Here is a 14,874-nt window from a genome sequence, read left to right on the forward strand (position 1 = left end):
TATTTCCATGAAATGATTGTGACAATGTGATTCATTCTTGATGGATAAAGTTTGTATCTTCTTAAAACCTAATTAATCAATCTCTTTCAAACATATCACAATGAAAATGGAACCACAATTCACAGAGGATTGTGTCTGAAAACAAAATCATTCCAACTTTATGGGCGACCGTGTATACATAAATATGCAGCACATAACTCTTTGTAAAACAATTAGACATTTTTCATTTCTGTTTGTTTACAGATAAAGCAAAGAGATATAATGTGTTCATTAGTGATCTTTTTAACTTTGTACAGAGCGAGGCCTTCACCTTTAATCCTCACTCCATCCTGTTTCAATCATTTTGATGCAGCCACATAGAATTTTCCCTCCGAACCGAAGGCCTTTTGGCTGCCATTCGGTTCTCAGTCAACTTTGAGCCACTGTAAACATGCCTATTCATTCAGTTGCAGGGTGTCACCATGAGATGGCACTTTCCTCGCAAAAACACATTAACCAAGCAGTAGGGATAACAATAGTATCCCCTGCACAAATAAATAAGTAAAGGAACAGATGGAAAATATAGAACACAGAAGAGTAAAAAGTGAAACATAAAACCTTAAAGATGCTTTGATGCTAATATAGTAGCCTTCAGCTTGTTCTGCAGTTCGGCTATACTGTGGGCTTACACTGAGTGAAATATTCAAACCAAATACTCTGTGTTGTTTTTAAGGCTACGCAGTCCTTAAAATAGAAATATTACTGATGTCTTGATCTAAGGAGAAAGTCCACAGCCTCTATCTAAAGCTCTTGTTTCTGTCCAGGATGAGAACATCATGCAGTCCATGCAGCTGTTTGACAACGTCATCTAAGAATCTGGACCAGAGAGTATGCTGGCACCAGGGAGGGGAGTGTGTGTGTAAGAGGATTCAGGGTTGCAGAGCTTGAAAGAGTTAGTGAATGTGTGTGTGTATGTGTGGCCGTCTTCTGACTTGCAAGCTTGTGCTTGTGTGTCTGTCGAGAGCTGTGAGTTGAGGGCCCCGAGAGGCCCTCTCCCTCCTCCTGGACCCCCAGTGACATTTCTCCATGCAACAATGGAGCTTCCCCGACTCCCTTCCTCATCATGCAGAACCTTAGTTTTACCCCTGAGGCACAGAGAAAGAAGGCAAGCAGCGGGCCCACAGGCACTGGCACACGCAAGAACCCCACCTGTTTTTATTTGAACTTTTATTTATTACTTTTTTCTGATGGAGGAACTATCGCAGCCTGTAACGGCTCAACTCAGAGGGAGGGTTTCCCCCCAAACCTTGGTCTAAGATCCTTTTCCCTGTGATGGCTGAGATTTGGATTTGTGAATCTGATCCCGCCTCTGTGCATGTGGATAAACACCTCCCTGGAGCCACTAGGCTGCTCGCACACTGGCCATAAAAATAGAAATGAATCTACCGCCATCTTGTGGACGAGGAAGAGAAAGACACTTCCTGAGGAAACGGCTGATGAATTGGAGATCGAGGAGATCCAGTTTTACAGATGGAGGTTCAAAACGTGTTGATTTCCATGGGGAACTGATTACAATATCGCATGATGATGTCACTAATATCCAATTATGTATTTACAGAGATACTCCAAAGTCTGCTTGTCTGTCTGCTGTTCCTAGTCATTCACAGGTGCCTCACCCTTTGTGTATGTGTGTGTGCATGTGTAACAGAAAGAGATGTCATCCATCTTACCTATGTAAGACTCTAATGGGACAACACCCACCTCCATTCATGGGATATGGTAAAATAATTACGAGCCTTCCAAACTATTACAGTCTTAGCTGTAGGTGTCTATTGACTGTTGTACATTTTCTAGCATTCCCAATGGTGTGATATTAGACAGTACAACGTGGGGATGGCACTATAGTTGGTGAGCTGTTTTTACAACCCCAGCTTGTCTTAACACAAGACTGGCATACCACAGTCGTACTCGTCTATCAGTATACATTCAAGGGGAATTTATTAGATTGCAGATTGTATTGTGATTTTCTTGTATTCGGAAATGTCATGTGGCTGTAGCAGGTTCTACCACTTCAAAAAAAAAAAAAAAAATTCAAAACCCTTGTTGCATTCAATTAGGCTCATTCAATTTCAAAGATAGTATGTGTGTTAGTGAGAGAGACATGGTTTAATTACATTTTTTATGCCCCCCTCTCCCCTCATTCTGTATTCTCCCTCTCTGTAACACCAAAGAGAAGATATAAATTAAAGCATTACATACAGCCACTCTAAGTTAAGACATATAGCCCATCTGTGGGTGAAGAGAGAGGGAGATGCTCTGTAGTAAGAAGGGCAAGGGGCAATCAGAGATAATAGGAGGCACAGTGGGGATGTGGGTAACCTGCACATTGTCCAAACAGGAGTGGAGTTTTAGGTTGTAATCCCACGTTAACAGAAAGACATTTGAACTTATTGATAAACTTTCAAACTAGAACTACTATCAAATCTAGGATGGTGTGGGCACTCAAGCTGTAATTAAATAGGCTATAGTGTCTTTTAAATGCAGAGGGATTGACATGGAATAGCAATAATGTTCTCTACCACGTATCAGCACCTTTCCACTCATCAAACCTCTCAGCACTGTCTAAGGGTGCACTAATGCCCTGGTGAAAATATGCACTTCCAAAATTATTTTTTTCCATTTTTTTTTTTTTTTACGTTATTATTTTTTCTTGGGGAAAAAGTGCTTTGGCTCTGATTGTTCCTTGCCAATAGTTTTTAACTTCCATTCCTGACCACAAGTAAAACCTGTCTATACCCGCATGTACTGTGTCTAGAACAATGAAAACCTACTAACCCGTTGTACTGACTGTCTAGTTAGCTAGCCTCAACTGGTTGCATTACGTATTCAAAATGTGTATATTTTGTACAGAGACAATAAAAATCACAGTTACTATGCAAAATTGACTGGAGTTTGAATTTTAAAGACTTCTTTATTAAAATAAGAGGCTTCCATTTTCAGAAGGAACAGTACAAAGCAGCAATCAAAATTCTACATGTTTTAACCTCATTATACATCACCACAATGTCAGCAAGAAAAGGTTCATAAGTTAAATATACATAATTTTACATACAATCCCAACAGCTACATCTGATTCAACTAACAGGCAGTGTGTAACCAAACACAAGGCAACAGGCAATCAGAACATCCTGTTAAAGCTGTATACAATTACAAAATAAATCGTAAGGTATTCCTGCAGAACTCTGGCTGGCTGCAAACCAAATATGCATCCTTCATTGAAAATCCTGTTGCTGTGTCATTACAGCGTTAGAAACTGAAAATGTGCTTGAATTTGCACATCTGTGTTTAAATCCTTGCAAAACAAAAGTTCTTAATGTGAAATAACAAAAGGTATCCACAAAAGCTTCAGTCTGTTTTTCATTGACAGCCTTATTGTACTTATTGACTTTATCAACAACACTCAAATGACACTCCTGCTTTAATGACAATGTGATGAAATACTGCAAAGTCACCACATGATGATTACATTGCAGCATCACAGACTTCATGTTTAGCATTTGCATATTAGTCCAGTGTTAAATTAAACATTTATCAGTTTTTAACATGTTTTCAGTCTTCTCTCTGAAGGCCTCGTTAACAGTGACACTGCTGTCTCTTAGAGACTTAAGGTGCAGCTAGTAGGGATTGGATTTGCCCATAAAGGAGCAGGCATTTACTTGGGCATTTTCCTGAGTTCTGCCAGAACCCAAATGGCCAGCGAGAGAAGAGCCACAGAGCCAGACTGGTGAGTTGCTGCCAGTGGAGTGGGGACATACAGTAACAGGGTGCTGATGCCGAGGGCAACCTGAGGAAAACAAACACATAGAGTTCAGTTACACTGAAGAGTGACAGACTGAGTTTATATGTTTCTGTGCTGACTGACAACCTACCTGTCCATAGGCCATTGCTGTGAGGAGGCTGATGGCTATCTTAGCCCTCCTGGGCAGCATCATCCTCCTTGAGAACATGTAGAGGCCTGTAATCGCAGTCAAAGAGGAGATCGCCTAGAGAAAAAAAACAAGAGACCATTAACAATATGACTGAATGGGATAGGAGATGAGGTCCAATTATGTTTAATTTATGCTGAAATGTTGCAGATGTACCAAATTACAGAAAAATATCCTAACCGCTTAACTTAATTTCAAACATGAGAAAAATTTGGTGGCTGTATTCACAAAACATTTTTATCCTGCCACCAAGAGGACATGCTGCACTAAATGTTTCTAGCTAAGAGTTGCTCTTAAAACCTTATCACAAAGCAGCTCATACAAACATTTTCTTAGGATTTGGGAGAATGCTTAAGCTAAGAGAGAGGGTGAGGTATGTTTCTTCTACACCAAAAAATCCTTAATGTCATCCTGAGATAAGATAAGCCACAGAAGATTATTTATGTTTAGAAAAGTCAACATACCAAAATTCTGTGGTCAAACTGCACAGTTGTGGGATTTTCAAAAATGTTTTTGAGGGCTGGAGAGAATGCCAATAGATCATCTGGGATCCATCGCTCTCCCATCTTAGGAAAGGAGTTATACACCAGCCCAGCGTCCAAACCAGCAACAAATGCACCTGTGGAAAAGCATTAATGAAATGGTTACAAATTGATCTGCATATATATTGGTACATTCTCATATCCATTTTAACAGTCTGAAACATTAGGTGTTATACGTTCAAGTATTTACTTTAATAAAGTTGTCCCACTTGACTTTGAATATGCTCTACACTAAGCTTTTTTTTTTTTAATTACTGACCTTGACAGAAATGTGTATGAATATTTGTTTGTGACACTGCATTCACACAAGAACAAGCAGTACCTGAAAGAGCAGTAAGGAAGACGAGTCCACCAGTCCCCTTGGCAAACCTCCTAAGCTGCATGAGACGTTGGGTTTCTGCCAACTGTGAAATTATAAAAATGTAAACTTGAACTTTTTGTGACATTTGCTCAAACAGACAAAGGTTAAAACGGCATTACTGAAGATATAGACAGAAATTAGAAGTATTATAGGTGGCCTGAAGGCAAGAGACTTCCTGTTTCTGTACCTTGTGTGTAGGCAGCAGCAGAGTGAGCCCGGTCCAGAGACTGGCACAGTAAAGCAGCAAGGCAGAACCAAGGTGAGCACTCAGACGATACTGGCTGACCCGCGGGACGTCATGAGACTCAGGCTTCTCCTCCAGACCGCTTTTTACCATGTACCACCCCAGAAGGCCCTGGCATGACACACACACACACAATTCAGCCATTCATTTGTTTTTGAGTGAGAAACAGTAAGTATGAACTTCATATAATCCTCAATACACTCCAGTTTTCTTACCTGGAAGAAGACAAATCCACAAAGCCCGAGCACTTTTCCCTTCATGGAGCGAGTGAAGTATCCTTTCTTCCAGAAGTAAACAGTGGGTAGGATGTAAGCAAGTCCAACCAGCCTTCCCCACATACGATGACCCCACTCCATGTAGAAGATAAACTTAAACTCTGGCAGCGTCATGTCATGGTTCATTCTGTGAAATCATAATCAATGACAGCAGTGTTTTGATTATCAACGATTGGGTTCCTTCAAAATTGTTCAAGTGTGTGAATTCATAAGGTAAACCGAACAGATGGGGCCTTCCTTACATTTTGAATTCAGGAAACTGTTGGTACTTAGAAAACTCAGCCTCCCACTCTGCTTGTGACTGAGGAGGCTTCATCTCTCTCACCAGATGCCAGTCAACCATGGAAAGCCCAGATTCTGTCAGCCTGATTAAAACAAACAGATAACACACAAACAGTAAGTACCTATCAACACTATTCAACATAGGGACTGATGTACACAAACATACTTTTTAAGTCACTTTACCTTGTGACACCACCCAAGACAACAGCCCCAACCACCAGTCCGCTGCAGCCGAGTAACCAGCGACCTAGTATGCGATTTGTGGCTGCGTTGGGAACAGCAGCTGCTGCTGGGGTGGAGGAGGCCCCTGCTTCCGCCGTGATGGTGCTCTGACTTCTTTTCACAAGCCATTGTCGGAGCTGTGGACTCCGCTGATGTTGTTCATAAATAAAGAGAAAACTGTTATTTGCAAAGACATTTTTTTTTTACTACACGAGAGAAATTTTAGTTATATAGTGTACTAGATCTAGGTAACAATTAAATCACATTTTGTTTTCAATTATGATTTTGTGACAGCAATTCGGTGAACAAGTTACTTGCCAAAGGCACACATGCACACACAACACTCATATACTGTTGCTGATATTGTTGTGGTTTTATTGCATATTATATATATATATATATATATATATATATATATATATATAAAATTCATCACTATTACGTAGTCATATTATTTTCTTTATGTTAATTTAGTGCTCTTTATAATATTGTAAAATTATTGAGAAGCTTCAGATAAGCCCATTTAGGTTTTCTTTCTCTCCCCGCACTGTATTTATTTTTTTATTTTGTCACTCTCTTTTGTATCTTTGTTACAAAAAAAGACAAATAAAGGCCTAAGAAGAATAAACTGTTTTACCAGTTTAGTGTGGAGGAAATGACCTCTTCCCAAAAGAGGAGACTCTTAAAGCAGCATATTGATGTCCAAGGTATTAGAGGTGATTAACCTACATGACACTTCCTTTCTCATCCTAGCTCAATTCTGACACATTTACTTTGTCCTGATATACATTCAAGACTTCTGGACAAAAGGCTTGCAGGTTGGTTTGTTTACTGTCTCTGGTTGTTTGGGAAATCCAGTCATTGGAAATAGCAGTGGTAACGTTACATTTAAGTTGTTATGAAATCTATTATGTCGGTCCATTCATATATTAGGTGACAGTTAGCTGATAACATTTCATAGTGTCATGACTGCTGCAGAGTACAGCCTGGGAGTTAGCTCATGAGTTACCTTTTCGTAAATATCTGACATATCATTATACTACATGCAGTGCAGTGTCTGACCTTATCATGCTTCCTTAGCTAGTTAGCAGCTATGCTAACTATTTACTCACATTGCTGTATTGAAATCCCTTGCTGGCACTTCTGCAACCGCAAAAGATGGTTGTCCGTACTGAAGAGAGTAACATCTCTGAGTTCTAGCTAATGTCCGCTGGCGCTGAACTGGTCCTGCAGTGCTGTAACGTTAGTCAAAGATGAAGCTAAAAACGGGATGTTACATACATGTTTCCTAACAGCTCAACTTTGACCTCTTGACGTCATAACAAATTGACGAACAAAAGTAAGATTTTTTTTTTCATTTGCCAGTCGGTAAACGCGATACCAACATACATAGCAACATTAATATTATTTTTGTTTTAAAAAATATAACGTTATTGTCGATACGGGACGTCCAAGTAGTAAGCGCATGTTTTGGTTTCTTAGCGTATCCCGCAAGGGCGGTCACCCGTCTCCTGTATAGCACCGTCCACCCGCCACACCATGTTTATTTAAATTCAACTTATCCGGGAAATGCTGATCCCCTGTAATGTAGCCACTGCGTGTTGGAGCAGAAGTTAATCACCAACAAAACATGTACTGATTTATAGCGCTTCCAATCGACCGATAAGGTCCATGAATCGATAGGAAGTGGATTGGACAGGTAGTTGTTGTGGAATTAAAAAACCTGAATGCTTGAAAGCTGAATGATTGTGGACGTTTTAGCTGACACATTCACATTAATCTCTTTCTGTTCCTGTTTGTCTGTCATTCTATCTCACTGTCCAGATTGTGAGGATGGCAGAAAGTTTTTTAATGGAGGTGTGTGTGGACTCCGTGGAGTCTGCTGTCAGTGCTGAACGAGGAGGTTGGTAACTTTTAGTGAAAACACACTGTGGTGCTTTTACTTTTTAACCTACCATGACCCGCTTGCAGGTAATACATGCATTTGTAGGGGCTTAAGGTTGTAGACAATCAGACTATTTTGGCACTTTTTCAGACTTCTTCTTCTTCTCTGTGCTGTGTATTAAATGTGCATGCTGTGTTTCTTCATTACAAAGACCACAAAGCTACATATAGGTGAAGTATGAGAGATTGTCTCTTCTGACAGGTGCAAGTCGACTTGAACTGTGTTCTAGTCTTCTGGAGGGAGGACTCACTCCCAGTCAAGGTGAGCTCAATGCATGTCTGTATAGATACACAACCCTAAACTGTCTGCTGAGACCAGACAAGCACATACAATCACATAGGGTATATCACCATTATTTGCTTTGCCACAGGATTGCTGCAAGTAGTGAAGCAGTATGTAAAGATTCCAGTCTATGTGATGATACGGCCCCGTGGGGGGGACTTCCTCTACTCAGACCAGGAAGTGGAAGTGATGAGGAAGGACATAGACATGATGAAGAGCCACGGGGCTGACGGACTTGTGCTGGGAGCCCTGACAGAGGATGGACGTGTGGATGCGGAGCTCTGTATGGAGTTACTGGGTATTGCCTGTTTACTTGATCTTATCTGTATTGTCTTACAAGGCACTAAACAAGCACAATATGCTTATTTAAAAGTGCATGATGTACATTTCTACAAAAGATAATGTTTACATTATAGAAATGTCCTATAATCAGAGGTTACAGGTTTACTCAGTCTTAGTTCTTTTTTAAAATTGTGCCAAAACCTAATAAAACTCATTAAAATTCTACTTTAAAAAATCACCCTCAAACAAACAAAACAAATGACTATTAGTTATGTTTATTGTGATCAAATAGTGGACTCCTTAGGACATTTAAATGCAAAAATATTGGATATACAAAATAAAATTTGTAGTCAACATCATCAGTTGAAATTTTGACAAGGCATAGTAGGAATGAAACAGTGTATTTGATTATATTAGCAATGGCTTCATTCCTTTTAACTGTTCCAGTTGTAGGGGCTATATTTATGCAAGTTGGTATGCTGGAACCCTGTTTGAGCCACCTAGAAAAATTAGTTTAAGGGTACGCTATAGTTCTGGAATTTCCACCAGATTACCTTGCCTTGTTTAAGGCAATTTTTATACTGCAACTTTGCAGTTTATATACAGTACTTAGTTTGCACAGCTTAATATAAGACACAGTCTGAAGAGTATTTAATCCCATACAGGTAATGTTCTGAGGTCGTTTCAAGAACAACATATAATGAGTCATAGATGATTAAAAAAATTGAACTTTGCCTCAAGAACATGTTGTGGACCTGTCTCTTCTAACTTTAAAGTCTTTGATACATCTTCATCACCTATTTACTCTATTATCCCCGGACATAGACATAGGCTACAATTAATTAAAATATAATTATAATTACATGTTATATTTTTAGATTAATTGTTCAGTCTATAAAATGTGTGAAATTGGTAAAAAAACAACAACTAAAAACTAAATCATGACCACGTCTAAAGCCAACAGTCCAAAGATATTCAATTTCTATCATAGAATTAAAAAGAAAACAAGTTTGAGGTTTTGTATTGATCCATGCATTTTTCTAATTGTCACTTTTTGCTCTCTAGCTGCTGCTCGACCTTTGCCTGTGACCTTCCACCGAGGTAACTTTCTTCTCCTTCAAATCAGATGTAGACTTCATTCATTCATTCATTACCATTAACCGCTTATCCGCAATCGGGTCGCGGGGGGCTGGAGCCTATCCCAGCTGTCATTGGGCGAGAGGCGGGGTACACCCTGGACAGGACGCCAGACTATCGCAGGGCTGACACATAGAGACAGACAATCACACTCTCATTCACACCTATGGGCAATTTAGAGTCCCCAATTGAAACTAAGTGCATGTTTTTGGACTGTGGGAGGAAGCCGGAGTACCCGGTGAGAACCCACGCTGACACGGGGAGAACATGCAAACTCCACACAGAAGAGCCGCAGGCGGGAGGCGAACCGGCGACCCTCTAGCTGTGAGGCGAGAGCGCTAACCACTACACCACCGTGTAGCCCTAGATGTAGACTTAAATCTTTAAAATGTCCATGCATCTGCCAGCAACTACACGAGAAAAGATTACACAAAGCCTTGATAGGATGAAAAAACTGTTATTAAAGTGATATTGATCATCCTGCAGCTTTTGACATGGTCCATGACCCAGTGGTTGCTCTGGAGACGCTGGCATCATTAGGGTTCCAGCGTCTGTTGACAAGTGGCTGTGACAGCTCTGCTTTGGAGGGACTCCCACTCATTAAACGGCTCATTGAGCAAGTATGTATAATTATATAATAATGCTGATTAGTCACATAAGACAGGCAGCTTGTGGCTTGTAGCTTCTTCCATTGTTATATCATACTCTCCATCTTTTCTTCCGCTAAACAGGCTAAAGGGAGAATTGCCATCATGCCAGGTTAGTATGCTTTCTTCTCTCTTGTAAAATGTGTATGCAGTTATTTTTTAATTTATTGATATCATCTTTGAATACAGGAGGGGGTATCAATGAGAGAAACCTGCAGAGAATCTTAGAGGGCTCGGGGGCTCAAGAGTTTCACTGCTCAGCCCGCTCCAGTAGAGATTCTGCCATGAAGTTCAGGTATATATGATTTTTCACATCGCAACAAACATAAGACTTTACAACTAACTAACTAACTGTTGTTGTTGCTGTCTGTCTAACTATGTTTCCATATGCAGGAACACCTGTGTGTCGATGGGAGCTGCTTTCTCAGCACCTGAGTACGGCCTGAAGGTGGCAGATGTGAGCAAAGTCCGCACTCTTAATGCAATAGCTAAAAATACCTTGTGAATGGGTACTGGACAATAGTAACAGGCAACAAAACAGATACCTCAAAACTGATCATGAGTAATTATACTGATATGTCAGCATTTATTTCCACTTAAATCCAGAAAAAGGAGACATTTGAAAACTGCCACAAGTGCTCCTTTTCCCCCTTTTTAACTGATAAAACTGTCCTTGTAAAGTTAGAGCTCAGGGAAAACTCTTCTGGGACACACTGTCAAAGTATCTCACAGGAGAGAGCAATGAAAATTTCACATGTATTACTATACTTCTGTATGTGGCCTCAAGAATAGTGTAACAAAATACACAATAGATTGGTAAATTTAAAATTCTTGTGTTCTTTAAATCAAGAAAAAGCACCGATAAGTGCTTTCAGAATAGTATGTTTTCGAGTTGCCATACAGTAGACTTATATTTATTTGAAGCACTTGCCATTCATAGTGGAAGATAGCATAAGGTTTTGAACTCCTGTTCTTTTTTTTTTCTCAAGAGCATAAACATTGTGACTTGGTTCAGTTTGCCCAGCATTGAATTAAATTCCCACATTGTATTAAAAAAAAGAAGAAAAAAAAGAGCCATGTCTTTTTTTTAATATATCAGAGGTCAAGGTGCTGTATAAATGAGAGATTAATGATGATAGATGAAAGAGAATACATGTCTATTCAGACAGAAAGACACCATGGGAAAATATTGTTCTTTGGACATTAAAGCATGTAAACATGTTCTAGTAGAAACCAAAAATATAAGTTTGCACTTTTGCAGAATCATGCATAATTGACATTAGTTTTCACTGTTCTTTGTGAAGTTGGAGAGTCATGGTAACATGACAAGTTTACTGAAGTTGCAAATTTGAGAGTGTCACTGAACCTGTGATGTCATTCAACATAACATAAAGGGTAATCATTAGACAGTCATTGGGGCACTGACATGGTGAGGACATAGGATGATGTCATGACAACTATTTCTTGTCATCAATTTAAAGCAAAAGGTCAATTGCCTTGTTAAAGCTATAGTACTGGACTTTTACAGATAAATGATTGGCTGATCTCTGGGTTTGTTAGTATGCAGTAATACAGTTTATTGTAGAGAATGAGTAGTTTATTAACTCCACAAATGTTACAGGAACAGTGCACACAATGCAGCACTAACAATTATTCACAGTGTAGCTGCTATTTCTGGTTCTGTGATTGGTTTTACGGTACACCAATTCACCTTTATCACCCATTACCTTGACAGGCAGGTAGGAGGGAGAGATCATAGTGATGGAGTGGCAGCTTGGAGTATGGCAGAAGCAATAACAGTGTTTGTTGGATTACAATCACAGCCAGGAGAGGGAGTCGAAAGGTTTCTGTAAACCTTTAATTAAAAAAAAAAAAAAAAAGAAAGAAAAATGTTATTTTTAATGCTATAGGCTCAGGAGGTATTAAGACAATGTGCCACAAAACTTTTAGCCCAGCTATAAACTTGAGTATTTGATCCCATACAGGTAATATTTTGAGGTTGTTTCAAGTACAACATCAAATGAGTCGTAAATCATTAATGTAGTGGAACTTTGCTTCGAGAACATGTTGATCAGGGTTGGATGAAGTTTAATCCAAGTTATTAATTTAAGAAAAACCTACTGCTTGGAAAAGGCCAGCTATAGCCGCATGTTGTTGTAATGTGTCTTCTAACTTTCAAGTCTTCGATACATCTTTATTACCTATTTTCTCTATTATCCCTGGCCATAGATATAGGCTGCAACTAATTATATATTATTATAATTATATGTTATATTTTTAGATTCATTTTTTAGTCTATAAAATGTGTGAAATTGGTAAAAAATAATAAAAATAAAATAAAAAAGAAAGAAAAAAATCACGATCACGTGTATAGCCAACAGCCCAAAGATATTCAGTGTCTATCATGGAATTAAAAAGAAAACAAGTAAATATTCACATTTGAGACACTTAAACCAGTGTTTTTTATTTTTTTTATTTGCTTAAACAATGAATAAACAACCACTTTATTGAACTGTTGCCAGTGGGCATCCAGGTGGCACATATACTATACTGCATACCACAGAGGCCTAGCAAGCTTCTGATTCAGAGCCCTTTCCTGCATGTCTTCCCCTCTTTCTCCCCCTTACACCCTGTATCTCTCCCACTATCATTAAAGCCTTAATATGGCCATAGAAATATATTTAAAAAGCAAACAACTGTTGCCAGTTAATTTTCTGTTAATCAAATTGTTTAATTACCTATTTAATTTTCTTTAAGGGGACCTTTGCCTCTTTTATCTTGGTAAAATGTCTTAAGCAAAGCTCCTCAGACTGGTTAAAAAACAAAGAGTGAATATAAAAAGTCACTTTGACATGAGTTTGGTATTTTGGCAGTTGGTTGGAGAGGTTGGAGCTGGAGAGAACATTATGAGCTAACACTCGTTATCATTTTTAGTAAGGCACACCCAAAATTCAAACAGCCAACTCCGGAGAATGTCTTTTTGACCAACTGATCGCTGAACAAGACATTTTTGGCAAACAAAATGTTACAACTAACTTGTTTAATTCACAAAACTAACCCAGGACTTTCCCCCTGACTATTTTAGGTAATGCCAGTTAACGCCGTGTCACGCTGTGTCACGTTTTTACAGCTGCTAACTGCTGCGAACGGCCATTAAATCGTCTGATAACATTAGAGGTGGGTGGATCATATACCAAATATATGATAATGATAATAACGATAATAAATCAAGTGAGAAGTACGGTACTTTTCTCATTGACTTCTGGCGGCTGTGGCTCAGTTGGTAGAGCGGGTCGTCTTCTGAACGGGAGGTTGGTGGTTCAATCCCCGACCATGGCAGCCTACTTGTCGAAGTATCCTTGAGCAAGATACTGAACCCCAAATTGCTCCGGATGCTGCGTTCATCGGTGTGTGAATGAATTCCCAATGGTGGCAGGTGGCACCAGTGTGCCCTGGTAGCCTCCGCCACCAGTATGAATGTGTGTGTGAATGGGTGAATGAGCGCAGTCTGTAGTGTAAAGCCCTTTGGAAAAAAGTGCTATATAAGTGCACCCCCATTTACAATCTTTTTGTAGCTAGTGGAGTCGCCCCCTGCTTGCCATCAGAACAAAAACAGCTGTAAGGCACCTGTGCATTTGTTTCACTTTTCAGGAAAAAAAAATAAAAAATTGTACATTAGTTATAAGTAGCAAATATTTATTTTTGCCAATTTGTGAAATACAAATCTTTCATTTTACTCTAATTGCTCCACCCTTCTCCGTCTTGAAGCTGCATTTGTTTTTCCCTTCAACACGACTTCTCCCCCTGTTAAAACTAAATTAATCATGTCACCATCATGCAACCAGCATTCAGGCTTATCTGATAGATAAGAAGGGCTAATTATTATAAAAGGTTATGCATAGCACCATATTTCATCATTTTTTGATACAATCCTCTTCAATTACACAAGTTGCCTTCACGTGACATATGGTTGTCCTTGGGGCTGTACACAATGACTCAGCCAGGTTATGACCATGCAGTGTTATCAAACATGTAATTATTAACCATCTCACAGTCAGAGTCATCTGTTTTAGACTCATCACAGTCAGTGAAATACTTTTCACACACATGCTTTCACAATAATAGTAATTGTTGCAATTGCATCAAGACAAATGAATGCCTTTACTATAGATGTCTGACAAGGCCTTTTATCACAATGTTGACCTATTGACACTGCCAAGGACAATCCTGTTTAACAGGTCATTTATCGGCTCTGTTTTTTAAACAAAAGTCAGTTTTTGTTTGTTAAAGTACAGTCAGTACAGTACAGATCTGATGCTTGATGTGTTGACATCATCTCCATTTATATGGATGGATGACACGCACACACTGCAATAAAACAAAACTGTTGATTCATTATTGCATCACATGTTCATGTTCCTCTTCTCACGCAGACAAAGTCACATACACACCAACAGGAATCCTCTTTGTTTCTGTGGTTGAACTGGTGTCTGGAAGCAATTTACCTCTGAAGTTCCTAAAAAAAACAAAGCTCAGCATCAACTTGGCACATAAGAAAACCCAGTGTTGTTGCGTACTTGCACAAGAGTTTGGTTTTTGGTCATGTGCTGTACATGTAGCTGGTTCAAATGCATGACTGCTTGAAATGAATCTGATATGACTTAAAAATGAGCCTCTGTCAAGAGAAAGT

General features: G+C 39.2%; 3 protein-coding genes across 7 annotated transcripts in view; 2 read left to right on the plus strand and 1 right to left on the minus strand.

Annotated features, from left to right (window-relative positions):
- Window positions 1–2,920, plus strand: part of LOC131993150 (Kv channel-interacting protein 2-like) — a 104,972-nt gene extending 102,052 nt beyond the window's left edge. For all 5 annotated transcript variants that reach the window (XM_059358908.1, XM_059358911.1, XM_059358910.1 and 2 more), the window contains one exon: window positions 804–2,920. In XM_059358908.1, the coding sequence (XP_059214891.1) occupies window positions 804–851 (48 nt within the window). In that variant the 3' untranslated portion in view covers window positions 852–2,920. The remainder of the gene's footprint in view (window positions 1–803) is intronic.
- Window positions 2,921–3,009: 89 nt separating this feature from the next.
- On the minus strand, window positions 3,010–7,188 carry LOC131993149 (cytochrome c oxidase assembly protein COX15 homolog). The gene is made up of 9 exons (XM_059358907.1): window positions 7,004–7,188; window positions 5,853–6,040; window positions 5,630–5,752; window positions 5,328–5,514; window positions 5,056–5,223; window positions 4,830–4,911; window positions 4,430–4,584; window positions 3,909–4,022; window positions 3,010–3,823 (listed from the first exon to the last, which is right to left on the minus strand). Exons 1-9 carry the CDS (start codon window positions 7,076–7,078, stop codon window positions 3,692–3,694), a joined length of 1,224 nt encoding a protein of 407 aa, XP_059214890.1. The 5' UTR covers window positions 7,079–7,188; the 3' UTR covers window positions 3,010–3,691.
- A 267-nt stretch (window positions 7,189–7,455) lies between these two features.
- cutc (cutC copper transporter homolog (E. coli)) lies at window positions 7,456–11,276 on the plus strand. The gene is made up of 9 exons (XM_059359365.1): window positions 7,456–7,590; window positions 7,716–7,794; window positions 8,038–8,097; window positions 8,207–8,416; window positions 9,466–9,501; window positions 10,024–10,157; window positions 10,269–10,296; window positions 10,374–10,479; window positions 10,578–11,276. The coding sequence occupies exons 2-9, from the start codon at window positions 7,725–7,727 to the stop codon at window positions 10,687–10,689; spliced, it is 756 nt and encodes a 251-aa protein (XP_059215348.1). The 5' UTR covers window positions 7,456–7,590; window positions 7,716–7,724; the 3' UTR covers window positions 10,690–11,276.
- The last annotated feature ends 3,598 nt before the right edge of the window (window positions 11,277–14,874 follow it).

This window comes from Centropristis striata, chromosome 20, assembly GCF_030273125.1.
Source record: "Centropristis striata isolate RG_2023a ecotype Rhode Island chromosome 20, C.striata_1.0, whole genome shotgun sequence".
Taxonomy (NCBI): Eukaryota; Metazoa; Chordata; class Actinopteri; order Perciformes; family Serranidae; genus Centropristis; species Centropristis striata.

Excerpts from the sequence above, each read along its gene's own strand:
- LOC131993149 (XM_059358907.1), bottom strand. The coding sequence starts at position 7,078 with ATGTTACTCTCTTCAGTACGGACAACCATCTTTTGCGGTTGCAGAAGT. Across the intron at positions 4,912-5,055 it reads TGCTGCTGCCTACACACAAG|TTGGCAGAAACCCAACGTCT; the intron begins GTACAGAAACAG and ends ATAATTTCACAG. Across the intron at positions 3,824-3,908 it reads CAGCAATGGCCTATGGACAG|GTTGCCCTCGGCATCAGCAC; the intron begins GTAGGTTGTCAG and ends TGTTTTCCTCAG.
- cutc (XM_059359365.1), top strand. The coding sequence starts at position 7,725 with ATGGCAGAAAGTTTTTTAATGGAGGTGTGTGTGGACTCCGTGGAGTCT. Across the intron at positions 9,502-10,023 it reads GCCTGTGACCTTCCACCGAG|CTTTTGACATGGTCCATGAC; the intron begins GTAACTTTCTTC and ends ATCATCCTGCAG. Across the intron at positions 10,480-10,577 it reads GATTCTGCCATGAAGTTCAG|GAACACCTGTGTGTCGATGG; the intron begins GTATATATGATT and ends TTCCATATGCAG.